This window comes from Astyanax mexicanus, chromosome 19, assembly GCF_023375975.1.
Source record: "Astyanax mexicanus isolate ESR-SI-001 chromosome 19, AstMex3_surface, whole genome shotgun sequence".
Lineage (NCBI taxonomy): Eukaryota > Metazoa > Chordata > Actinopteri > Characiformes > Acestrorhamphidae > Astyanax > Astyanax mexicanus.
In genome coordinates this window covers 25,754,187-25,780,596 of record NC_064426.1, presented here as the reverse complement: position 1 = coordinate 25,780,596, position 26,410 = coordinate 25,754,187, and the positions used below count along the sequence as shown (strand labels likewise).

General features: G+C 38.1%; 3 protein-coding genes across 5 annotated transcripts; 1 reads left to right on the top strand and 2 right to left on the bottom strand.

Moving 5' to 3' along the window:
- Positions 1-4,700: 4,700 nt before the first annotated feature.
- Positions 4,701-9,721, bottom strand: hsd17b1 (hydroxysteroid (17-beta) dehydrogenase 1). The gene is made up of 6 exons (XM_007234470.3): positions 9,530-9,721; positions 8,291-8,452; positions 7,275-7,454; positions 6,037-6,130; positions 5,677-5,857; positions 4,701-5,132 (listed from the first exon to the last, which is right to left on the bottom strand). Exons 1-6 carry the CDS (start codon positions 9,624-9,626, stop codon positions 4,965-4,967), a joined length of 882 nt encoding a protein of 293 aa, XP_007234532.1. The 5' UTR covers positions 9,627-9,721; the 3' UTR covers positions 4,701-4,964.
- A 1,874-nt stretch (positions 9,722-11,595) lies between these two features.
- hsp70.3 (heat shock cognate 70-kd protein, tandem duplicate 3) lies at positions 11,596-14,977 on the bottom strand. Its single transcript, XM_049467897.1, has 2 exons — positions 14,735-14,977; positions 11,596-13,862 (listed from the first exon to the last, which is right to left on the bottom strand). The coding sequence occupies exon 2, from the start codon at positions 13,837-13,839 to the stop codon at positions 11,908-11,910; it is 1,932 nt and encodes a 643-aa protein (XP_049323854.1). The 5' UTR covers positions 13,840-13,862; positions 14,735-14,977; the 3' UTR covers positions 11,596-11,907.
- A 1,157-nt stretch (positions 14,978-16,134) lies between these two features.
- hsp70.1 (heat shock cognate 70-kd protein, tandem duplicate 1) lies at positions 16,135-23,601 on the top strand. Of its 3 annotated transcripts, none has more exons than XM_049467899.1 (2): positions 16,135-16,305; positions 21,431-23,601. In XM_049467899.1, the coding sequence occupies exon 2, from the start codon at positions 21,454-21,456 to the stop codon at positions 23,383-23,385; it is 1,932 nt and encodes a 643-aa protein (XP_049323856.1). In that variant the 5' UTR covers positions 16,135-16,305; positions 21,431-21,453; the 3' UTR covers positions 23,386-23,601. The 3 variants fall into 3 exon arrangements, with proteins under 3 accessions (XP_049323856.1, XP_049323855.1, XP_022528366.2); XM_049467898.1 differs by lacking the exon at positions 21,431-23,601 and adding an exon at positions 16,673-18,902 and having other exon boundaries at positions 16,140-16,305; XM_022672645.2 differs by lacking the exon at positions 16,135-16,305 and adding an exon at positions 20,901-21,068.
- Positions 23,602-26,410: the final 2,809 nt, after the last annotated feature.

The following is a 26,410-nucleotide window of genomic DNA, read 5'->3' as shown; positions in this document are numbered from 1 at the left end:
GGATTGTTAGGGCTACATCACCCTTCAAACTGAGATTTGTCGGAGGCACTCAAAAAAAAAGAAAAAACGGTATGAGAATCACAGGCAAGATGGCAGCACAAGCAACCAAAGAAACCCACACATATTTTCTTTGATAAAATTTATAATAAACTTTGTATTACCATAATTTAATGAGTAGTTTCAATATTTTATGGTCATTTTCTTCATAACAAGCATTAAAAAATCGCTAGTAGTTAAATAGTGCAACAGAGAGCAGAAGCTGGTGGAAGGTGGAACAGAACAATATAATAAAATAAAAGCTAAAATACTTGACTGGATTATTATCATTATTATTATTCATAATACTGTATATTATACACAGGTCCTCAGTATATACAACATATGGTACCACTTTAAAATAAGACTACCTTTATAAAGGGTTCATAAATGGTTAACAATTAGTTAGTATTAATGGTTGCTAATTAGGTAGTAAATGCATTAAAAATCATTAATAATCTTTCTACGTATGTGTTATAACTGATTATTAATGATTTTTAAGGCATTTACAACCTAATTAGTAACCATTAATAAACTAATTGTAAACAATTTATAAACCCTTTATAAATGTAGTCTTATTTTAAAGCGGTACCCAACATATTAATACATATGCTGTAAAATGGTTTCACATATCATCACTGAATAAGATTAAATGTGCGTTTTAAGTGTTTGGAGGATAAAAAGTTAAATGTAACGTGTGTGTGTGTGAGTGTGTGTGTGTGTGTGTGTGTGTGTATGATTACAGGGGCATTGAACTACTATTGCTTATTATAGCTCTTTGGTATTTACACACGTACAATGACCCAAGTTATTGTCCAGAGTAAAGCACAGAGTTCAGCACACCCTCATACACTTATGGAAGCTAATCCTAAGCCACATACCTGTTTCTACCAATGAACACATTATTAGAGTACTTAGACTTAGAGTACTTAGAGAATTAGACATGAACAGAAATGCATGTATAAAGCATAATATAGAGGGTAGTGCATGAGCAAAAATAAAAAATCAAACTCAATTCTCTCTATTCTTATACTACGTTAAAGTAGCATTTTTGCTTTAGTCTACCGAATAAAATCATTCCTACAATGCTCACAAGAACTGCATGATGCTGAGTATACCAAGTCATATTATTGTAAGATTCTGTCAAATTAATTCTCAAGCTTTTTTAACTTTTGTTGATGGTTCTGTATCTCTTAGCTTGTCCAGAAATGCATATGTAAAGAGTGTACTTTAGTGTTTTCTCAAAGCAGTATTTGCCTCTTCTTGAGCTGCTGGAGGAGCCTAGAAGCAAAAAATACCAATTCTCTCATACTTTTGTCTTATCTTAAATGTCTTAAAGAAATGGTCACCAAGCCAATCACATTTGGACTACTTTTTACTACACCAAGGGAAGCCTGTTAGCAAACGTTTGGACAAGCTTCTCTTCTCTTCTTTTCTCTTCTCCTCTTCTCTTCTCTTCTCTTCTCTTCTCTCTTTTTAAACTAAAGTAAGTAAATTATAGACACCAAACATGTCTGGATGGTTGGACAGTGTCTGGACTGTTGGACAGTGTCATTCCCTTATAAGAACAGATACGTTTTAAGATCATGACCCTGTACACGATGGATAAGTGTTCCTTGGTGACTGACTTAAGAAGATTATGTGGTTTTGATGCCAAAACCAGTCACCTTGATCAAACCTCCTCTACTCAGCATGGTCTAATTAGGGCACTTAATTAGGGAAGTACAAGTAATCCAATCTCATACGTAACGGAAACCTCAGGCCAGGAGTAACGTAACTCTTGTGGACCATGTGCTTCTTCGAAAGAGAGAAAGCCTGTACTTAGTTTTTATAGGAGCCAAACTTCCTAGATCAGCATTTTTTAATTTTATTTATTTTATTATCTTTTGTGTTATAATTGTTTTTTTGTAAATGTACATATTACAATAAAATCAACTGAATTTAATTATTATAAAAGAATTACAATTAACAATTATATTTAGATTGTTCGGAATGATTTAAGGCAGCATTATGCAAGAATAAGAATATTCTTCCTCCTTCTAATGTGGAGTCAAGTCACATGACTTTGACCTAAGACTTAGACTTTACTTTCACTGACTTTAACTTGAAATCAGACCTTAAGACTATTTTTTGACATAATTTATTTTATTAGTAAATAAATATTGATTGCATGGTGCTGTTTCCCTGTAGAAGCGGGCCCGTGCAGCCCATGCCACACTGTAGTGAAAGTGCAATAAGAGATCATTAGAGATGCTAAGGTGAAGCAAGCTGATTTTACCTTAAAATATCAGCTTCAGATTTATGTTGATTCCCCTCTGATGGTAACAGGGAGAAGGGTATCTCTGTCATTAGCAAACTGCTGAAGCTGGAAGAGACCAGCGAAATACTGCACTGTAAACCCAGATAAGTTTAGTTTACTTAAAAAATTTGAGGAAACCGGTTGCCTTAAAAAAGTTAATTAATAGGTAATGAAAATTTAGTTAGTATAACTTAGAACATCAAGTTATTACAACTAAAAGGGAACTTGATTTAACTTTTTTATTTTTGTTAGACCAAATAAGTTGCGTTTGCTTAACTTTTTAACGGCAACCAGTTTGCTAAATTTTTTTAAGCCATGGGGAATGAAAACTTGAGTTAGCATAAATTAAAATATTTAGTTATTACAACTAAAGGGGAACTTTTTTTGTAAGGTAGCCCAGGGGGAATCACTACACACTCATGGTGAGTGTCATAAACTGTTGGACACAACCAGTATGCAAATAGATTGTGACAGAAGCCAATGAAAAAGACTAAACTCAGTTATTATAAGTTGGTATAACTCAAAGATCTCAGTTTAAGTGTATATGTGCCCACACATGTTCAGCTAACTCAAAATAGTTGAGAAATATCAAATTTTATGTAAAACAGACTTAAATAATTAGAGTTCAAACAAAGTATGCGTTTACAGTGTGTGTAACTTGGAACATATTTGTGTAGATGTGCTATAACGGAATAATATTGCTCTGCTGCCTTAATCTATGTTCTTCTTTCACTTTCAGTGACAATAAAGTATCTTTCAGCTTGTCCAGAAATGCATGTGTAAAGCATGTCCTTTATGGAGAGCTCACAGCTTGTTTTGCAGTGGAGTAAAGGTTCCAAACACTCTATATATTTCATTGAGATTATTATCTAATAGTTCAGATTGTTGAATAACTTGTCCTCACCCCCCCTTATTCACCCCACCTGAACTACAAATCTTATTTTACCTGATAAAAATCCTATGTCATTTTTTGTGGCAATATTGTGCATTGGCTTTTCTGCTAATTTGGTGACTTGATTAAGACTTGTTTAGTTTAAGACTTGGGACTTGACTCAGGACTTGACTCAGGACTTGAGTCAAGTCAGGAGGCTTTTATTGTCATTACATCTGAGTACAGGTACACAGTGTAGTAAAATTACGTTCCTCCGGAACCATGGTGCAACATCGGACAACAAACAATGGACATCTTATTAGATTTGTTATAGCAAAAGGGAGTGCATCTTCATATTAGTACTACTAATGCCTAAGAATTTACAATGGGATTCTATTAAAGTTTCTGTAAGCATAATGTGCCATAAAGTGCCATGTACCATTACTTTTGTCCATGTAGTATAAAATGTAAGCTTGATGAGAAGTTTCCAATTCTGTTTTTTTTCTGCCGTCTAAACAATGAGAATCAGATGCCAAGAACAGACCTTGGGCTGAGGTCAGTTTCAGAATGTTCTCTTCCTTTAGACCAATTTTGCACCAAACTCTGACCAAAGCAAGCCCATTATCAGTCAGCCAGACGGAAGGCTATTAAACTGAAGAAAGCAATAGAATGGAAGCAGGAGGACATGTTCTGTTTGGCTGCTTTGTGTCTGGACATGATCAACAAAGCAATGAAAATGTCAAGGTTAGAAAAGCAGGCCCTGCTGAGCAACCACAAATTGTTTATAAGAGAGAGAAAGACAGAGAGAGAGAGAGAGAGAGAGAGAGAGAGAGAGAGAGAGAGAGAGAGGAATGTGAATGTTAGTATTTGTCATAACTCCTCTGTCTGGCACAATCAAAAGTGGTAGAAGGTGTAAACTGACCTTGCACTGTAAGAATTATGTGAGTGTGAGTGAGGACAAAGAAAAACTACATTGTAAGCCTGGATAAGTTGGAATTTACTTTAAAAAATTTGAGGAAACCGGTTGCCTTAAAAAAGTTAAGTAATGGGTAAAGAAAACTTAAGTTAGCATAACTTAGAACATCAAGTTAATACAACTGAAAGGGAAGTTGATTAACTTTTTTATTTGTGTTATACTGGAAGACCAGATAAGTTGAGTTTACTTAACTTTTTTAAGGCAGCCAGTTTGCTAATTTTTTTAAGTAACATCAAGTAACATCAAGTTATTACAACTAAATGGGAACTAGATTTATTTGTAGACATGAATCTATTGGAACTATACCATGTATGGATCTATTGCATGCATTAAATAACCTATATGTATTTTTGTCTTGTGTTTCAAAGAAAAAGGAATGACAAACCTACAGTTGCATATATTTATTTAACACTGAACACTTTTGCCATTCCAGTAGACATTCCAAACAAGCACAATAATGTTCAATATAAATTATTTAGTCTTTTAACAATTCATAATTTTTAACAAATCATTTTGGTTGCTAAATTTTCTGTGTATCCCTTTATTAAATCCTTTACATATTCTCTTCATAGCTTCTCTTGATGAATGAATCGTCAACAACATGAAATCAGTTTAAATGACTTATGCTCACATATTAATGATTTAAAAAAGTTACTGCAGAGAAAATCTCCACACTTTTGACAGGCAGTGCACATGAATTTAAAATAGAGTTTAACTTCAAATTAAGTGGCTTAAAGGTAGATTGAAGGCAGATCGATGTCTATTAATTTTATTGAAGTGTATTATTTCCGTGAATCTGCATGCTCGGCTGAGAAGATGAATTTGCCCATAGCTCGGATGTATTGGGACCCATCCAGTGCCATCAGTTTGAGGCTGCTCAGTGGCAGCAGGGCAGTGTTAGTGTAGTACCTAAAAAGAGGACATGGAGACTGGATCACCTCCAAAAACACCTGAGGGGAAGCAAAAAAGGGGTAATAATTTTTTTTTTTCAAAAACAAATCTTAAGGTTAATTTATACGTCATTTAAAATAATGTCAATTTCAAATATTTTAACCACCACTACTGCTGTAGTTCTTCTATATATAATAAAAAAGCAATAAATCCAGTAGAGGGCAGTTCAGAGTCAAATGTTTCTGACAACAGTGAGGGAAGTTGTGATAATGCACTCTCTAATAAAAATAATAGAGGCAGTGGTAAAAATGTAAAAACACTTCTTTATAGTGTACAAATGGCAGCTGTGGTATTTCCCCTTTATTTTTACTTTTTTAAATAATACATTCCATTAATTTCTTCATGATAATCCATAATACTTCTTTTCAGGCCATAAATTAAGAATGCTAATTTTGTGTTGTACCATACACCTGCATAACAACTGATATGGTGTAATCTCCGAAATGGGGATTTTGATTTGACTGTCTGATGTTCTGCCCCTAGTTGTGGAAGTCTTGTACACTGAGCATAAGTGAGCATGTGCTGGGTGTTATCTCTTCTCACCTGAACGATCTCCTCAGTGTCCTGTGCTGCATTCTGGAATATTTCCTGGCAGTGCTGCAGATACTTCTTGTACAGGCTGCGTGTGTCCGCATCCACTTCCACAGACTCGTCCGTGGGCTCAGTCTTCATTAGGTTCTTCAGGAAGTCTGTGTTTACTGGCCCACACTCTATCATACTCACACTGCATCAGGAAAAAAGTGATTCATATAATTATCTACTGTAATTCCATTACTAATCCAAAAAACTGCAGAGAATTATTGAAATTAAGACCTAGCAACTCCATGACTACTACTTGGGTTAGTTGCTTAATGGGGTATAAAAATGCATCAGCGACACAAATTTACACAAAATAAAACTCACTGGATATTGAAGTTTTGTAGCAGAATAGCCAGGCTCTCACAGGCACCCTCTATTGCAAACTTGCTGGCACAGTACACTTCGTTAAAGGGCAAACCTGAAACACACACAGATGCTGATTCATTACTTCATGACTTATTTTTCACGTGCAGACTGTACTTTATAACTATTCCCTGGTGAAAAGAACAGATTTAATCTAATTTTAATCCCAGTCATGCAGCTTGCCATCAGCTACCAGAGCCCTGAGAGACCACAAGTGGCCAAGCTCTCTCGTTGGGTGGGTAGATGGCGTTTTCTTTCCCTCATCACTCCTAGGGTGATGTCAATCATCACAAGGCGTCTGTGAGCTGTTGTGTCGAACCTGTGTCGAATCTGTGCTTTCCTCCTGGCGCGCTGTGATGCTACTCGGCAATGCTGCATCAGCAGCAGTTCAAAAAGAAGCGGTGGCTGACTTCACATGTGTCAGAGGAGGCATGTGCTAGTCTTCACCTTAATTGTGTTGTGGCATAACTAGTGATGGGGGATATACAGCTGACTAAGAGCGTATTGGGTGTGAAAATTGTACTAGCTAAAATGTGAAAATAAATATATATATATATATATATATATATATATATATATATATATATATATATAAATGTTTAATAAAAAAAAAAAAGAACTGAAAAGAGCACAAAAGAATTCTCACAAAACTCACCAGGTTAATTCACTTCGAGGACTACAGAACAATGCACGTTTTAAAGGTTATTTTTAGCATGCTCTTGGCGCAATTACACATTGATTGACCAGACTGGTCGATCAGCATGACCAGCAAGATTAAGCTTTTTCACTGGTGTGACCAAAATCAACTAGCTGGTGGACCAGCAGGACATCATGCTGGTCAACTATTGATTTGTTTGCCAGACTATACCAGCTTCCTGCTTTCTCCCAAAACGTCAAAGACCAGGTTAGGCCAGCCAAAACCATCTAACAACAAAACCCGTGCCTGAAAGGGTTCTTTTTACAACTAGCACTGTAAGAGGGACTGAAGCTGAAAAGCTGTTCACACTCCATTACTTACAGAGCGGCGCCCCCTGCTGCTCGACATGCTGCATCACCTACCAAACTAGTAATAACCCTTAACTTCCCATGCCATTTAATTTAATTTCTATGATGCAAAATAAAGGAGACTGCTCTGCTTCTATTGCCCCACCTGCTCTTTCTCCCTCTGGCTCTGTTTCCTATTTCTCTGTTTTTTTTACCTTGCAGGCCCCCCATGCTGCCAGTGACCAGGATGCGTCCGTCTTTCCTCCTCTTCATGTCAGGTAGGAAGGTTTGGATAGTGTGGATAGTGCCCAAGAGGTTTACATCCAGAATTCTTCTCATGGTTTCATCAGATTGGGCTTCCAGTGGTCCCATCAAACCCACACCAGCATTACACACTAAAAGAGAGAGAGAGAGAACGAGAAGAAAAAGAGAAGAAAGAGGAATGTTCCTCAACCCACAACGTGACTGGGAAAGAAGAAAGCAAATCCACATTCAGTTAACTAAGTTACTAACTAAGTTAATTATGCTAATGCTGCTCCAGCAGTGCTAGCCGGGGTTAGCAGCAGGCTACAGTCCGATAATATTATCCTCTGAACGGAGAAAGAGCTAGCACTAAGCGCGTTTAGCAGCTAATGCTAATACTGCTCCAGTCTCGGTGCCTCTGGCTAAACTAAGCCTCCTGTTAGGGGTGGGCGATATGGCTCTAAAATAATATCACTATATTCAAGGTATTTTTGCAATAACAATATACTTGGCGATTTAGGAAAACAGAAAAATAATTATTTAATTTCAGGAATATAGTATAATAGTATAACAGTATAATCATAATGTGGCAAAATTAATAGTATAGCATAAAATAATATAATGCAGCAAATTATATTGCAGAATATTTAGTACATGCATATAAACTGTAAACTGAAACAATTATACAATAAATACACCTAAAGCTTCAACCTTTAGCTCCAACCTGACTACTAAAATTCATACATTAGACACAACAGATAATAAGCACACTGATGATTTTTGGGAAAATTAAAGGATTTTAAGTGCGCCTTATAGCGCAAAAAATATGGAAATTTGACCAAGAGTGCCAAAACTTTCTGGAGAACATTGTGAAGCATTTCAATTCGTCTATTCATCACAAAATGTTCACAAAAGGTAAAGATTAATATTTATGTCAAAAAGTAAAAATCTAAAAATGTTAGATGCTTGAATGTTGTCTCTCTCTTACCCAATATGTCGACTCTGCCCTCAGTGATGTTGCTCTGGGCGTTGAGTATTGACTGCTGGTCAGTGATGTCCATCTGCAGAATGGCCATGGTGTCTTTATGGAGCCCTCTCACACTCTCCATCAAGCGCTGCTTCTTATCCAGATTTCGCATGGTGGCGTATACTAAACATTAAGCAAGCCATATATTGAACGCATATTCCACCATTTTCATATGTGTATATTATAGTGTACATTATAATAAAGCATTTTTATAAGATTAACACATCATCAACAAACAAACATCATTTTATGTCAGTATAGAATGTCAACAGAGGTGTAAGTAATGTGAAGGTCTTTGTCAATCATATAAAAATATTTTTTGCAGATAAATGCATTAAGAAATTGTGACATAAAGATCATGGCAGATATACAGTACTGTGCACATGTTTTGGTCACCTGTGTGAATTAGATTGAAAACTTACTTAGTGTAATAAATACTGATGATATTCACACAGCAGTGTTAGTGCATTGTTTTACATCTTTGTGTTAATGAAAAATGGGGTTGGCAGAAAACTACATTTCTAAAACCTCTCTACACTACTGAAGATTTTTGCTATCATGCAGAAACCTTGTATCTCCAAAATGGCAAGTTTACACGTAAAGGTAAAAAAAACTTTGGACATTTTATTATATCAGATTTTATTCAAAGTTATTTGAAGCATTTTTATCTGTCCATAAATCTGTCCACAAGTGAGACAATGTTTAAAAAAACACAACCTGTTACAAAGGTTTTTGAATGGCAAGTGATGAAATATTCTAGAGAGAACTTAAAGCATTATATTACACATCTTTTAATGGCTTCTGTTGTCCACATTGCCCACACTGTATAATTAAACAATAAGTCTTAAAATATTTAAAACCAAACAATCTTTTTTTTCAGCATAAAAACCAGCAGGAGAAGTTCATCTCTGGAGGAAAGCTTTTAAAGTTTTAATGTTCAATATGTTTTTCTTTATCTTAGTGACATTGATACTATAAACAAAAATCCACATGAAAATCTAATCAGTATCAGTATATAACCTCTATGTTTTCTGAGACAAGCATTACCTGAAGTCCACTACAATGGAAATATGCTAATAAAATAATCAAAGAAATGTTTTTTCTGGTCTCATATAGATTTGATAAGAGATTAAAAATTATAAATAACAGTGTGTAAATAAAAATAAAAAGCCAAAATGATTCTATAAGAACAATATTTACCTTTGTATGCTTTAGATGGGTCAGATGCGAGGTGGACAGCCAGGCTGAGCCCGATCCCTGAGGAGCAGCCAGTAATGAGAACCACCTTCTGCTCCATCAGAAGCGCAGCTGAAATCTCAGTCCACAGTATCGCAGCGTGGAGAACAGTAAGGTGAAGGCAGGCCTGAGGGTGAGAGCAGGAATGATCTGGATGAAGGTGAGATGCTGAACTGAGCTGATCTCTGTTGTGTCTCATTTTCAGACGCTCAGGGTGGGTGTGCTAGTCTTCCTTACTATCACAAGGCCACGTGAACGCAAACAACCTCCGTTTCACACTGAACTGCCTTGATGGTGCAACAGGTGCACCTAGACCATGTACACACACACACACACACTCTCTAATACTCGACTGTACAGTTTAACTTTCTTGAAATTAATAAATAGACACTTTACGTTGTACCAACTGCTGACACAGATGTGAAAATGCACAAAATATACACACAGCTTGTATATTCCACATAGAGAAGGATTATCAGTAAAATAGGACTTTCTGGAGTAGACGATAAGTATACAACTACTGACACCATGCCTAACGCCAGGCAAGTCTTAAATGTCATAAAGCCCCCAGCATTGAGCACTAGAGTGGTAGAACTACAGTATGTTCTCTGGAATGATGGTGCTCCATGCAATCATATTTGGAATGATAAAGGATTACTCCAGTGTAGTAAAACATGATAAAGAGAACTAACCTTTGTTGAATAGCCCACCTCTATTCACCCACAGCTTTCTGAGATTATTTTTTAGTTTATGGAAAAATGCTTTAGAATGGATGATATGGAGCATATTTTTCCCCTGCAGATAAATCACTGTTATCCAGGCTCAAAGTAGCTCCACACCTCATTGGTAGAATCCTGAGAGCTCTGACATTTAAAACTAGAACTAGCATTAAGAACTTTAAAAGTGCACAATAAGCTTATTAAAAACACTTAAGGCAAAGGTAAAAGATTGTGGTGGTGGTGGTGATTTGGTTATACTATGGGTTGTAAAAGTGTTTTTTAATAATCTTCTTACTGGATCTAGGTTAGTACTCTTTATCATGTTTTACTACACCAAAAGTAAATTTTACACCCAAGTTCTTCTTTAAGGAGTTAGGGATTATGATTTGGGGGTAGTGATCATACAACATCCAGAGCAGTGAATGCAATCACATTCTCACAACCATGCACCTAAATGTTCCAAAACTGCCCCTGAAAAGAAGAGACTTAAATAGACACAGTACACACTCTTGATTTTAGAAGAAACTATGAACGAGCAGGTGTCCCAATACCTTTGTCCATGAATTGTGTATGAAAATCATGTCTGAAGAATTTCAATCAAATTCAATCAAATAGGTCACTCCAGAATCATGTTGGTCAATGCCAACATTAGATATTGAATAGGGTGTGCCTGTGCGTGAATTTGTTAAAAATAACCTGTATTAAATGGTATTAAATAAAGTATTAAACCAAATATATTACTTATGTTGATCATTACAATACCAAGCAATTCCGCTTGGTATTTTACTGTTTTGCTTTTGAAATATATACTGATACTTTATTAATGTATAATATAGTCATCACACTTATATTGCCACTTCTCTTAAGCATTTTGTGATATAAGATTTTAGTCATACTTGCTAGTCCTACATGGAAGGCACATTTATGTAGCATCATGAATAGTCCTTTATAATAGTGTTCCACAAACCATGACCTAGTTCTACATTTTAACTGCCTGCACTATGTATAGTTCTTTGGGTTTTATCTTCATTAACTAAAAAGTAACAATAAAAAAACAAGATATTTCTTTGCCCACAATAGTGCATAATATTAATATTATTGTTTTCAAAATTTTGCTTCTTGTTTATTCTGCCATAAATAATTATATTTGTTAACATGGAACCAGATTGTTTAGAACTACCAAAGTATGAAATTGCTGTTCAATAAAATGACTATGTGTCTGAAACTGAGACTTTAATAATATTGTTATGAAATCAATGTTCTGCCATTTGTCTCCTAAAAAGGTGCAAGAAAAAAAAGGAAAGACACTGATAACTTTTCCATATTTTGAAAAAACTTTATTATCAACAAAAACAATAAATAATGTTATTTACATTTATATATACAGGAATGGTGTGTTCAACTTATTGTTCCTTATATAATTGATCAAAACCTTAATATAAAATCTCTCATTCTTAAATAATGAAGTTCTTAAAGAGGTACAGTATGTAACTGATCAAATTCAAATCCAATGAGGTACAACTGAACAGTATTGGCACAAAACAGTTTGTAAATACTGAGGCATCTAACCTTAAAAGGATATAATTCCATTGATTATATTAATAGTATTAGATTAGTTGTTGTCTAATCAACTTCTTCAATAGTGGGACCCTGAGCGCTGCCCCCTGTGCTGGATCCAGCCTGAGCTCCACAGCCTCCAGCTGGCATCCCTCCCTGGTACAGCTTTGTGATGATGGGGTTGCACACTTTCTCCAGTTCCTTCAGCTGATGTTCAAACTCCTCCTTATCAGCCAGCTGATTGTTCTCCAGCCAGGAAATGGCCTGGTTGCACTTCTCAATCACCTTCTTCTTGTCATCTTCACTGATCTTGCCTTTCAAGTTCTCATCTTCCACACTGTTTTTCATGTTGAAGGCGAACGACTCCAGAGAGTTCTTGGCAGCGATCTTCTCCCTCTGGAGGTCGTCTTCTGCTTTGTATTGGTCTGCTTCCTGCACCATCCTCTCAATCTCCTCTTTGCTCAGTCTGCCCTTGTCATTTGTGATGGTGATCTTGTTCTGTTTGCCGGTGCTTTTGTCCACCGCTGACACGTTCAGAATGCCGTTGGCGTCAATGTCAAAAGTCACCTCAATCTGAGGGACTCCACGTGGTGCAGGTGGGATGCCCGTCAGGTCAAACTTCCCCAGCAGGTTGTTGTCTTTTGTCATGGCTCTCTCACCTTCAAACACTTGGACGAGGACACCAGGCTGGTTGTCTGCGTATGTGGTGAAGGTCTGCGTCTGCTTGGTGGGGATGGTGGTGTTGCGTTTGATGAGAGTAGTCATCACTCCTCCTGCAGTCTCGATGCCCAGGGACAGTGGAGCCACATCCAGCAGCAGCAGGTCTTGAACATTTCCAGAGGTGTCACCCATCAGAATAGCAGCCTGAACTGCAGCGCCGTAAGCCACCGCCTCATCTGGGTTAATGCTTTTGTTCAGATCCCGGCCGTTGAAGAAATCCTGCAGAAGTTTCTGGATCTTGGGGATTCTGGTGGACCCTCCGACCAGAACGATTTCATGGATCTGGGATTTGTCCATCTTGGCATCTCTCAGGGCTTTCTCCACTGGCTCCAATGTTCCCCTGAACAGGTCTGAGCACATCTCCTCAAATCTTGCTCTGGTGATGGAGGTGTAGAAATCTACACCCTCATACAGGGAGTCGATCTCAATGCTGGCCTGAGAGCTGGAGGACAGGGTTCTCTTGGCTCTCTCACAGGCTGTACGAAGCCTCCTCAGCGCCCGCTTGTTCTGGCTGATGTCCTTCTTGTGCTTCCTCTTAAATTCTTCTACAAAGTGGTTGACCAGGCGGTTGTCAAAGTCCTCCCCACCCAGGTGAGTGTCTCCTGCTGTGGCTTTCACCTCAAAGATGCCGTCTTCAATTGTCAGGATGGACACATCGAAGGTACCACCTCCCAGATCAAAGATCAGGACGTGACGCTCTCCTGTCTTGCCTTTGTCCAGACCATAAGCGATCGCTGCAGCTGTGGGTTCATTGATGATCCTCAGGACGTTCAGACCAGCAATCACTCCAGCATCTTTGGTGGCCTGCCTCTGAGAGTCGTTGAAGTAGGCAGGTACAGTAATAACGGCATTTGTCACCTTCTGTCCCAAATAGGCCTCTGCAATTTCCTTCATCTTCACCAGAACCATGGAGGAAATCTCTTCAGGGTAAAAGGTCTTCTGCTCTCCCTTGTGCTCAACTTGAACCTTTGGCTTTCCTCCATCGCTGACCACTTGGAAGGGCCAGTGCTTCATATCGGACTGAACAACAGGATCGTCAAACTTGCGGCCGATCAGCCTCTTGGCGTCAAACACAGTGTTGTTGGGGTTCATGGCCACTTGGTTTTTTGCAGCATCTCCAATCAGCCTCTCTGTGTCTGTGAAAGCCACATAGCTGGGGGTGGTTCTGTTTCCCTGGTCGTTAGCAATGATCTCCACTTTTCCATGCTGGAACACTCCTACACAAGAGTAGGTCGTGCCCAGGTCAATGCCAATAGCAACTCCTTTAGCAGATGACATCTTGATTGCTTGTAATTAGGTGTCTGAAATAATATAAGGAGAGAAACATTGACAAAAGTTAATATACTTGTAACCGGTAATTAGTAACAGCAACATCTCCATATCACATCTCAGACCTTTACATTGATTTGGATACTTTTATTGGCCTCTTGTTATAACTATAAATAAACATAACATGCAATGTCTTATCTAATAAAAGCAGGTTATATGTGAGCAATATTGTAATATACCATAGATTATTATCATTTTATTGCAAATTGCAGAAAACAACTACAGAGCACTACTTAGCTCAGTGTGTAGATTTATGGTACTGCGTTTTATTACTGCTAAAATACAGTATCTTCAAAAAGATATCTACATACAGCTATGGAAAACTTAAAAATGACTAGTTTCTTTATTCCACCAAATATTGATTTCTGAACTCTTAAAACATTATGAATACAAACTTGTTTCGTTGCATTATTTGAGGTCTGAAAGCTCTGCATATTTTTTGTTATTTTAGACGTTTTAATTTTCTGCAAATAAATGATCTAAATTACAATATTTTTATTTGGAAGTTGGGATACATGTTGTCCGTAGTTTATAGATTAAATTAACAATTCTCATTTTACTAAAACATATATCTATAAATAGCAAAATCAGATAAATAATTGAGCTCCATATGTAATTTGGATATAACGATTGTGAAATACATCTTTGAAAGTAGTAAACTACTAAATATAACATTTAATATTTTACATTAAATTTAGATATTTACTGGTTAGATACACATAGCTAAACAAAAATGAAAAAGATGTAAAAGTTCACTGACTGTATGTTATGAGTTGTATATGAGTTCTGAGTGTCCCCAGTTAGTTGGGGGAAATGTAGTAAAAGGTTCAGATAAAGTACTCACAGTTAACAAATCTCCAGGCCGTGTGTGGACGAAGTCTTGCTGTTGAACTCGCTGTTCAGCCCCTCTCGGTTTGTTCAGAAACAGCTGATCTGTGCCGCTACTCCCCGCCGTCCAGCTTTATATTTACCTGCGGACTCAGCGAGACTCTTCCACACTGTTCTCGGCGTTTCTGCATAGACAGGCGAAACTGACCAATCAGAGGAGAGGCAACTGGCGCGGCCAAGCCCACCCTGACCACAGGACCGTACCATTTTGTGTCACGGCTGCGGGGGGAACTTTCTAGACTGTTCTCGATGTTTCCACTGTTTTCTGAATACTGACGGTACTTATTAGATACATATACAACTAAATAAAATAGCTAAAAATACGTCTTGGATTTTAGATGATATTATTAAAGAACTGTTAGGAAGTATGTAATTCTCTGTTGCATGAATTTTATTTCATTTGGAGGAAAAAAGCTAAAAGCATAAGCTTTTAAGATTAAAAAAGTGGTCTGGCTGCAGTGTCCTGAGGCAACAAACGAAAACACTGTTAGTAAAATAAAACAAACAAATAAAAAAGTAATTCAAAACCTAAATATATTTAATCAAACGATACATCTTTTATTATTGAATCTTAAAAATATTAACATTTAAACATTATATTATTAATGACTTGTATTGCGTCCTACGTGGCTTTGGTTGATAAAAAATAGCCTACTCCACTTTCATGTAGAATGATAAACCAAATGAATCCCCCTCAGATTAATAAATTAATACATTTTAAGTCTTTCTGTAGTTGCCAAAAAGTAGTTTGTTTCCTGATGCAACACCATGTTATAGAGGGTTAATGTATTCACGTATATATTATATTTGTCTTCATGCGTGCAACATGTAATATTTTGTCTATATTTTCTTTTAACTACTGTCTTTATGTTATTTAAGATGTCGTGAAAGACCTCTATTAGTATTGATATGCTGTTGTTGTAATTTAAAGATTGAATTAAATTGATGTCTGATATATAATAGAATCTGTAGTCTTATTTAATTGCTATGTTCATTGACTCTCTTTATATAATGTGGATTATGTGATAAATATTTAATTAATGCTCTTAAATAATAGGTCCGCCTTTGAATTATAACCTACAGCTACCATCCTTGTTATATTTATATGTCTATGCAATAATTAATTTTAATTCAGTATAATAATTTCTGTGTGATCAACAAAGAATCTGTAAATATATGTACAAAATCTTAATAATGTATTAAACATTTCTATAAAGGACCTAGATTGGTTTAACATGCTAGAAAACGCTCGTGCGCTCTGTGAGGGACTCTGTGGTACATTCCAGACCGAGTCGTTGATGGGCGTGACTTCGACAGCCGCTTACTTCTGATTGGTCAGTTTCTCAGGCGCATTGGAGAAACGCCGAGAATAGTGTGGAAGACACTGGCTGAGTCCGCTGCTGAATATAAGGCTGGGCTGAAAAGAGGAGCAGCAGAAACCAGCCAGTTCTACACGAAATAAGAGGAGAGAAGCAGCAGCTCTAACAGCGGGACTTAATCCACGCATTCCGGATTCTTTCATCAACTGTAAGTAGATTTTATTGAGTTCTTGCCAGCCATTATTAATGTGTAAAGCAATGTGGAGAGGCAGTTTAGTCAATACAAATAAGCTTCTAGTACGGATATATTTGCAAATCCATGTTTTTAATATATTTTCTTATTGTTTTGTATTTCCTTGTAGGTTATACATTTATTATTAAAGCTGAGTAACAAAATAAAAGTATTATTTATATGTACAAACATACCTAAGTTATTAAGCAAGAGCATAATCTACAAACAATTATTTCTTTAATATTTTAAATTTGTAAAAGAAAAAAAAGTGTATATTCATTCTATACTGTATATTGTTGGTCTTTAGTCAAATCTGACAGGATTCTTTTGTGTATCACTACAGGCACCTGAAAACAGACAAAAAAGATGTCATCTGCTAAAGGAGTTGCTATTGGCATTGACCTGGGGACGACCTACTCTTGTGTAGGAGTGTTCCAGCATGGAAAAGTGGAGATCATCGCTAACGACCAGGGAAACAGAACCACCCCCAGCTACGTGGCTTTCACAGACACAGAGAGGCTGATTGGAGATGCTGCAAAAAACCAAGTGGCCATGAACCCCAACAACACTGTGTTTGACGCCAAGAGGCTGATCGGCCGCAAGTTTGAGGATCCTGTCGTTCAGTCCGATATGAAGCACTGGCCCTTCCAAGTGGTCAGCGATGGAGGAAAGCCAAAGGTTCAAGTTGAATACAAAGGAGAGCAGAAGACCTTTAACCCTGAAGAGATTTCCTCCATGGTTCTGGTGAAGATGAAGGAAATTGCAGAGGCCTATTTGGGACAGAAGGTGACAAATGCCGTTATTACTGTACCTGCCTACTTCAACGACTCTCAGAGGCAGGCCACCAAAGATGCTGGAGTGATTGCTGGTCTGAACGTCCTGAGGATCATCAATGAACCCACAGCTGCAGCGATCGCTTACGGTTTAGACAAAGGCAAGAAAGGAGAGCGCCACGTCCTGATCTTTGATCTGGGAGGCGGTACCTTCGATGTGTCCATCCTGACAATTGAAGATGGCATCTTTGAGGTGAAAGCCACAGCGGGAGACACTCACCTGGGTGGGGAGGACTTTGACAACCGCCTCGTCAACCACTTTGTAGAAGAATTCAAGAGGAAGCACAAGAAGGATATCAGCCAGAACAAGCGGGCGCTGAGGAGGCTTCGTACAGCCTGTGAGATAGCCAAGAGAACCCTGTCCTCCAGCTCTCAGGCCAGCATTGAGATCGACTCCCTGTATGAGGGTGTAGATTTCTACACCTCCATCACCAGAGCAAGATTTGAAGAGATGTGCTCAGACCTGTTCAGGGGAACATTGGAACCAGTGGAGAAAGCCCTGAGAGATGCCAAGATGGACAAATCCCAGATCCATGAAATCGTTCTGGTCGGAGGGTCTACCAGAATCCCCAAGATCCAGAAACTTCTGCAGGATTTCTTCAACGGCCGGGATCTGAACAAAAGCATCAACCCAGATGAGGCGGTGGCTTACGGCGCTGCAGTTCAGGCTGCTATTCTGATGGGTGACACCTCTGGAAATGTTCAAGACCTGCTGCTGCTGGATGTGGCTCCACTGTCCCTGGGCATCGAGACTGCAGGAGGAGTGATGGCTACTCTCATCAAGCGCAACACCACCATCCCCACCAAGCAGACGCAGACCTTCTCCACATACGCAGACAACCAGCCTGGTGTTCTCATCCAAGTGTTTGAAGGTGAGAGAGCCATGACAAAAGACAACAACCTGCTGGGGAAGTTTGACCTGACGGGCATCCCACCTGCACCACGTGGAGTCCCTCAGATTGAGGTGACTTTTGACATCGACGCCAACGGCATTCTGAACGTGTCAGCGGTGGACAAAAGCACCGGCAAACAGAACAAGATCACCATCACCAATGACAAGGGCAGACTGAGCAAAGAGGAGATCGAGAGGATGGTGCAGGAAGCAGACCAATACAAAGCAGAAGACGACCTCCAGAGGGAGAAGATCGCTGCCAAGAACTCTCTGGAGTCGTTCGCCTTTAACATGAAAAACAGTGTGGAAGATGAGAACTTGAAAGGCAAGATCAGTGAAGATGACAAGAAGAAGGTGATTGAGAAGTGCAACCAGGCCATTTCCTGGCTGGAGAACAATCAGCTGGCTGATAAGGAGGAGTTTGAGCATCAGCTGAAGGAACTGGAGAAAGTGTGCAACCCCATCATCACAAAGCTGTACCAGGGAGGGATGCCAGCTGGAGGCTGTGGAGCTCAGGCCCGAGCCAGCTCAGGCGGCAGCGCTCAGGGTCCCACTATTGAAGAAGTTGATTAGAAAATTAACTTAACTTTTAAGCACATCGTTTTTTCTATTGTTTTTTGGTGCCAAAACCTGAAAAGGTTTTTTTTTTTGTATTACTGAAGGTGGAACATGCCTTGTTCGTTGGTTTACATGTAGCTTAGGGAAACTGTACTGTTTATATGTGAAATTTCCATGACTTAAGCTCAGCAAACTTCAAACCATTTAATGTCTGTTTATAATGTGTAAATGTTGTGAATATTGTTTTATATTTGCATTTTATAAATAATAAATGTGTTTAATAAATGTAATTTGTGTTTCTTTACTCTTGCATTTTTGCATGAACTGAATATGGATGTATGATGATTTGTGCTTCCAAGTAATTGGAGCCAATATTGTTTTATTTACTCTGAATTGATTAGCATACGGAGTATAACTCAGGAGAAATTAACATATAATGAGAAAGGTATAAAACAAAGTAGTAATTAGAAAAAATAGAAATGTCCAGCACGGGACAGTGTTTGTCCACTTTGCAGATCTGAAGGATTAAAGTAGTGTCTTAAGGAAAGAATGGAAGATGCATCCCAACTGTGTACTAGTAATACTAGTGTAGTTCAGATATGCACAATATCCCACAATATTTATAATTTCCTGTGATATTAAATAGTAAAACTATAAGATTCATATTCAGTACATGACACTACTGGCAACAATAATATAAACTTTTTGTAACATATATAATGTGGATTATAAATTAAACATTTAATTAACACTCTTAAATAAAGGGTACATTTTGAATTATAACCTATAGCTACCATCCTATTTGTTTTAATTAACCCTTAGAACCCTACAGACAGATTTTCCGTCCAAAATTACAACTTGTGTTCTCAGCTTAATTATTCAGGAATCCCTTCACTCATAAACATAATCCATATATGGTTAAAAAGGGCAGAACGTACTCTTTCTAAAAACAAAAAAGTAATGCCATCCCAGTGCAGTAAAGCATCTGCCCATGGAGACAAACACCTACAAAAGTGAGATCTCCTTCCCCAACCAATATTATATACCTGTAGTGCTTCAAACATATTTATATGATGTTTCAAACCAAATATATCAGTAAATGACTCAAAAGTGTCCACAGAAAAAGTGTGAAACTACCTGCACTCAAACTAAAGCAAGGTATGCTGCGCACTACTTTATATAGTTTTTATTTTACTTGCACATTTTTCTATGTAGTTATTTTACACTAAACATTGGTATTTATTTAGACTAAAAAGTTAGCATTTTTGTTTTCTTTGTGTGTCCTGATCAAAATACTGAAATGCATAGGCTGCTCTGAGTGTCAGTTTTTTAGTAATCTACATGTATCCTAGATGTGTGATTTTCAAGAAAAATAAGTCCGCCTGATGCTCTCCATGTATTTTGTCAAAGTAATAAGCCATGTAATTAACTATTATCAATATTCTTATGCTTTCAACTCATATACACTCTAGTCTAACCATTTTTGAAAGGATATCTTAGGTGAGAATATATTTAACATTGAAAAATAAGTTAAAAAAAAAACAGGCGCTTAGTAAAATTTTTACCCAAACATGCCCAGGTTTTGGAAAATATAACAATTCTGCTTCCATTTAGATTTTAAATTATTATATTTTTGAGCAGCCGTATAGCTTCTGGAGTAAAAGAGGTCATGGCATGTGACTGTCTGATATAATTTCTGTGTTATAAGTCCTGAAAGAGGAACTGACAAAAAATAAGAAAAAACACACCAAAACAGCCTAGGGTTTAAAGGGTTAAGTTACCATCCTATTAATATTTTGTATTCTCTATAATTCACCATATTTGTGTGGGGATAACATGAGCTACAGGGCTTATTGGCCATTGATAAATGTTACTGGCATATAGTATAAACCATGTGAAGATTTTGTTTGCCCATATTATATTATATATATATATGAGAATTTTTATTTCAATATTGCTCTTAAACAAAGGGTCCATCTTTTAATTATAACATAACTACACTCCTAGTTATGTTTTTATGTCTAAGCTATAACATATTTTTAATTTGTTATAATACGTTTAGTGTGATAAACAAAGAATCTGTAAATAAAACAATTGTAGAAAATTTGAATAATTAATTAAACATTTCTATAAAGGACAGATTTTTTTACCTACATTGGTTGAATATGTTAGAAAACGCTCGTGCGCTCTGTGAGGGACTCTGTGGTACATTCTAGACGAGTCATTGATGGGCGTGGCCTCGTATGCCGCTTACGTCTGATTGGTCAGTTTCTCAGGCGCATTGGAGAAACGCCGAGAACAGTGTGGAAGACACTGGCTGAGTCCGCTGCTGAATATAAGGCTGGGCTGAAGTGAGGAGCAGCAGAAAGCAGCCAGTTCTACACGAAATAAGAGGAGAGAAGCAGCAGCTCTAACAGCGAGACTTAATCCACACATTCCGGATTATTTCTTCAACTGTAAGTAGATTTTATTGAGTTATTGCCAGCCATTATTAATGTGTAAAGCAATGTGGAGAGGCTGTTTAGTCAATACAAATAAGCTTTTAGTACTGATATATTTGCAAATCCATGCGTTTCATATATTTTCTTATTGTTTTGTATTTTCTTGTAGGTTATATATTTATTATTAAAGCTGAGTAACAAAATAAAAGTGTTATTTATATGTACAAACATACCCAGGTTATTAAGCAAGAGGATAATCTACAAACAATTATTTCTTTAATGTTTAAATGTGTAATAAAAGTGTATTTTTCCACTATATTGTCTATATTGTTGGTCTTTAGTCAAATCTGACAGGATTCTTTTGTGTATCACTACAGGCGCCTGAAAACAGACAAAAAAGATGTCATCTGCTAAAGGAGTTGCTATCGGCATTGACCTGGGCACGACCTACTCTTGTGTAGGAGTGTTTCAGCATGGGAAAGTGGAGATCATTGCTAATGACCAGGGAAACAGGACCACCCCCAGCTACGTGGCTTTCACAGACACAGAGAGGCTGATTGGAGATGCTGCAAAGAACCAAGTGGCCATGAACCCCAACAACACTGTGTTTGATGCCAAGAGGCTGATCGGCCGCAAGTTTGACGATCCTGTCGTTCAGTCCGATATGAAGCACTGGCCCTTCCAAGTGGTCAGCGATGGAGGAAAGCCAAAGGTTCAAGTTGAGTACAAAGGAGAGCAGAAGACCTTTAACCCTGAAGAGATCTCCTCCATGGTTCTGGTGAAGATGAAGGAAATTGCAGAGGCCTATTTGGGACAGAAGGTGACAAATGCCGTTATTACTGTACCTGCCTACTTCAACGACTCTCAGAGGCAGGCCACCAAAGATGCTGGAGTGATTGCTGGTCTGAACGTCCTGAGGATCATCAATGAACCCACAGCTGCAGCGATTGCTTACGGTTTAGACAAAGGCAAGAAAGGAGAGCGCCACGTCCTGATCTTTGATCTGGGAGGCGGTACCTTCGATGTGTCCATCCTGACAATTGAAGACGGCATCTTTGAGGTGAAAGCCACAGCGGGAGACACTCACCTGGGTGGGGAGGACTTTGACAACCGCCTCGTCAACCACTTTGTAGAAGAATTCAAGAGGAAGCACAAGAAGGATATCAGCCAGAACAAGCGGGCGCTGAGGAGGCTTCGTACAGCCTGTGAGAGAGCCAAGAGAACCCTGTCCTCCAGCTCTCAGGCAAGCATTGAGATCGACTCCCTGCATGAGGGTGTAGATTTCTACACCTCCATCACCAGAGCGAGATTTGAGGAGATGTGCTCAGACCTGTTCAGGGGAACATTGGAGCCAGTGGAGAAAGCCCTGAGAGATGCCAAGATGGACAAATCCCAGATCCATGAAATTGTTCTGGTCGGAGGGTCCACCAGAATCCCCAAGATCCAGAAACTTCTGCAGGATTTCTTCAACGGCCGGGATCTGAACAAAAGCATCAACCCAGATGAGGCGGTGGCTTACGGCGCTGCAGTTCAGGCTGCTATTCTGATGGGTGACACCTCTGGAAATGTTCAAGACCTGCTGCTGCTGGATGTGGCTCCACTGTCCCTGGGCATCGAGACTGCAGGAGGAGTGATGGCTACTCTCATTAAGCGCAACACCACCATCCCCACCAAGCAGACGCAGACCTTCTCCACATACGCAGACAACCAGCCTGGTGTTCTCATCCAAGTGTTTGAAGGTGAGAGAGCCATGACAAAAGACAACAACCTGCTGGGGAAGTTTGACCTGACGGGCATCCCACCTGCACCACGTGGAGTCCCTCAGATTGAGGTGACTTTTGACATCGACGCCAACGGCATTCTGAACGTGTCAGCGGTGGACAAAAGCACCGGCAAACAGAACAAGATCACCATCACCAATGACAAGGGCAGACTGAGCAAAGAGGAGATCGAGAGGATGGTGCAGGAAGCAGACCAATACAAAGCAGAAGACGACCTCCAGAGGGAGAAGATCGCTGCCAAGAACTCTCTGGAGTCGTTCGCCTTCAACATGAAAAACAGTGTGGAAGATGAGAACTTGAAAGGCAAGATCAGTGAAGATGACAAGAAGAAGGTGATTGAGAAGTGCAACCAGGCCATTTCCTGGCTGGAGAACAATCAGCTGGCTGATAAGGAGGAGTTTGAGCATCAGCTGAAGGAACTGGAGAAAGTGTGCAACCCCATCATCACAAAGCTGTACCAGGGAGGGATGCCAGCTGGAAGTTGTGGAGCTCAGGCCCGAGCCAGCTCAGGGGGCAGCGCTCAGGGTCCTACTATTGAAGAAGTTGATTAGAAAATTAACTTAACTTTTAAGCACATTGTTTTTTGTTTTTTGCCCAAACCTTATAAAATTTTACTTTTTATATCAACAGGAGGTAGAACATGCCTTGTTCTTTGGTTTACATAAAGCTTGGGGAATCAGTACTGTTTATACATGACATTTTTCAACTTCAAACCAATTAATGACTGTGTATAATGTGTAAACATTGTGAATACTGTTTTATATTTGTGTATTATATAAAAAATAAATGTATTTAATAAGCAAAAAAGTGGGTAATTTTTACTTTTATCTGCATAAACTAAATATGGATGTATGATGAGTTGTGCTTCCAAGTAATTGAAGCCAATATTGTTTTATTTACCCTGATTTTTTTTTACCATACAAAGCATAACGTATAGGAGAAATGAACATTTAATAAGAAAGGTAAAAGCAAAAGACTAACTAGAAAAAAAATGAAATGTCCAGCAGAGGACAGTGTTTGTCAACTTTGCAGATCTGAAGGATTTAAAGCAGTGTTTTAAAGCGAACAATGGAAGATGCACCCCAACTGTGTACAAGTAATAGTAGTATGTATACCTTAGTGTTCTCAAATATACTCAGTAATATCAAACTTCAGTATACTCAAACATGAAAAAATATTCCACAATATTTATAATTTCCTGTGATAGTAAATAGTAATAATTCAAGATTCATATACAGTACATGGCGCTACTGATAAAAATTCATATAAACTTTTTGTAGCATATATAATTTGGATCATAAATTAAACATTTAATTAACACTCTTAATTAAAGGGTCCATATTTGAATTATATTCTAATATATATTATAATCTGTGATCTTATTTGTTTGCTTTGTTTATTGACTTTCAAAACATCCAGTTGTAAAATATGTTTTACTATATTTATGTTTTCATGCCTTTCTTTGATTAAATATACTCAAAAATATTAAACTTCAGTATATTTAAACATACAGAATATCCCACAATGCAAAATGTAAAGGGATTAGCTTCATAATTTCTTGGGATATTAAATGTTAAAAATCCAAGATTCATATACAATACATGACATGACAAAAGTCATGTTGAGCATGTTGCCATGCATTTTAGGCCTCTCCTGTTAGACGTATCACACCACTATTAATGAAAAATGCTTATCAAAATGTACACAGTGTCTATCCACCACCTGTTGTGAGAGTGTGCTTCAGTAAGCCGGCATGCCATCACTTGTATATTAACAACTGCTGTGGTATGGAACGCTGAAAAACTGCCAAGGTCCCTTCGCTCAGCCCTGGCATTTGTGTTTCCCTGGCACATCCGCAGTGTGCTCTGAAAGAAAGAGACATGATATCATCCTGTCCAGTTTTAGGTAAGCATAGTGAGAGCACACTGATACTAATTAGTTAGCTTCTTTGTGGGGAATGCACACACACACAGGAGGGACATGTATTAATAGCTATATTATGCAAATCATTTCGAGTACCAAAGACATGCTGGTCCCAAATGTCGTATTACACTGTCAAGACTATGGCACTAAAGTGCAACATCTTTTTTAGTGTTCATGAGCACTGTAAGCACCTGAGGTGAGAGTGAAGTGAAAGATCATGTGTCAGCTTATGAGGATGAAATAATTTTAAAGCATAAGCCACAGTAGCTCCGAGTTAAAAACAACATGATCTCTGTTAGATGAGGTGAGGATTGTTGATTGCCTTGGGACAATGGCACATTATATGGTCTGGAGAAATTTAATGGTAAGTCCAATAGTAGTGAATTTTGTAGAAATGCCTAAAAGTAAGGTATTGTGGGGTTTTGATCTTGGTCCGCAATGTTGAGTACCGACCAGTCTGAAAAAGTCAAGTCAATTCAAGACTTAAAAAGACAAACTTAGAACTGCCAACAGGGTTGTACATAAATACACACAAAAAATCACAGCCAACATTTCAGCTAATCTCAGACTGCATTCAGGTTTCAGTATTGCTAAACAGAACAGAATCTTCTACAAAAAAAAGAGCTAAATACAGGCTGCAGAAAAGCAAAAATAAATTACTTCATACAAATTTGTTCAAGCTACAAAAAAAGAATATTGCTTATAACAACATTAAGTCAATTTGGGAAGGCCTTCAGAAGGTTACCAGCCACAAGATAGAGTTGAACATATTTTCCTTCCACCTTAAAAGCCTATATGTTACATTACGGCTGTAGTGTATGTGAGGTGCCTTATGTGTTTTGTACATTTCTGATTATGTTGTGCTTATTCTACAAACTTTCCACATACAAATTTTCTATGGCGTCAAAATATTTAAGAATCAAAAGTTTAATCCATAACTACAAAATTTAAATTTGAAAACGAATGGACTATTATTGATATTAAAAAAATTAAAATCATGTCTGCAAACAATATTTATTATTGAATGGAGAGTTTAATGTTCTGTTTTGTGTTTTAGATTCATAAGAAAACTGTTAGCGCTTTCAGTATTTTTTTTGCTCAGTTGCGCTTCTCTCTGTTTGCGCTTTCAGTATTTTTTTGCTCAGTTGCGCTTCTCTCTGTTTGCGCTTTCAGTATTTTTTTGCTCAGTTGCGCTTCTCTCTGTTTGCGCTTTCAGTATTTTTTGCTCTTTTGAATTAGTTCAAACCCTCTTTTCATGGGTGGGTGGGAAACAGTCTGTTGTTGGCTGCTAAAAAAAAAAAGGCCCCGCCCACTACGGTAATTTCACTCGCTCACAGCAGCGCATCTCCATCTGTGTAATGCATTGACAGCATATATTAACTGGACCAAGCCATCCCGCTGATTTCAACGGAGCCAGGTGAGGGCAATCGTGTCACTTCCTGATCGGCTTCTCGTGGGGCGTTAACCGGGAAAGAGAGAGATTGCGCAGGCGCCAGCATGACGCGAATCTGCCGCGTGCCGTGCAAACAACCGCACTGTTTATAGGAGCTGCACAGAACTATTCACTCCACAGTGAGAAAAGCTCCATTCCGTCCCAGAAAGGGGCTTTTATTGAATGAACAGACGGTATAAACTAGAATAACTGATAGCCAA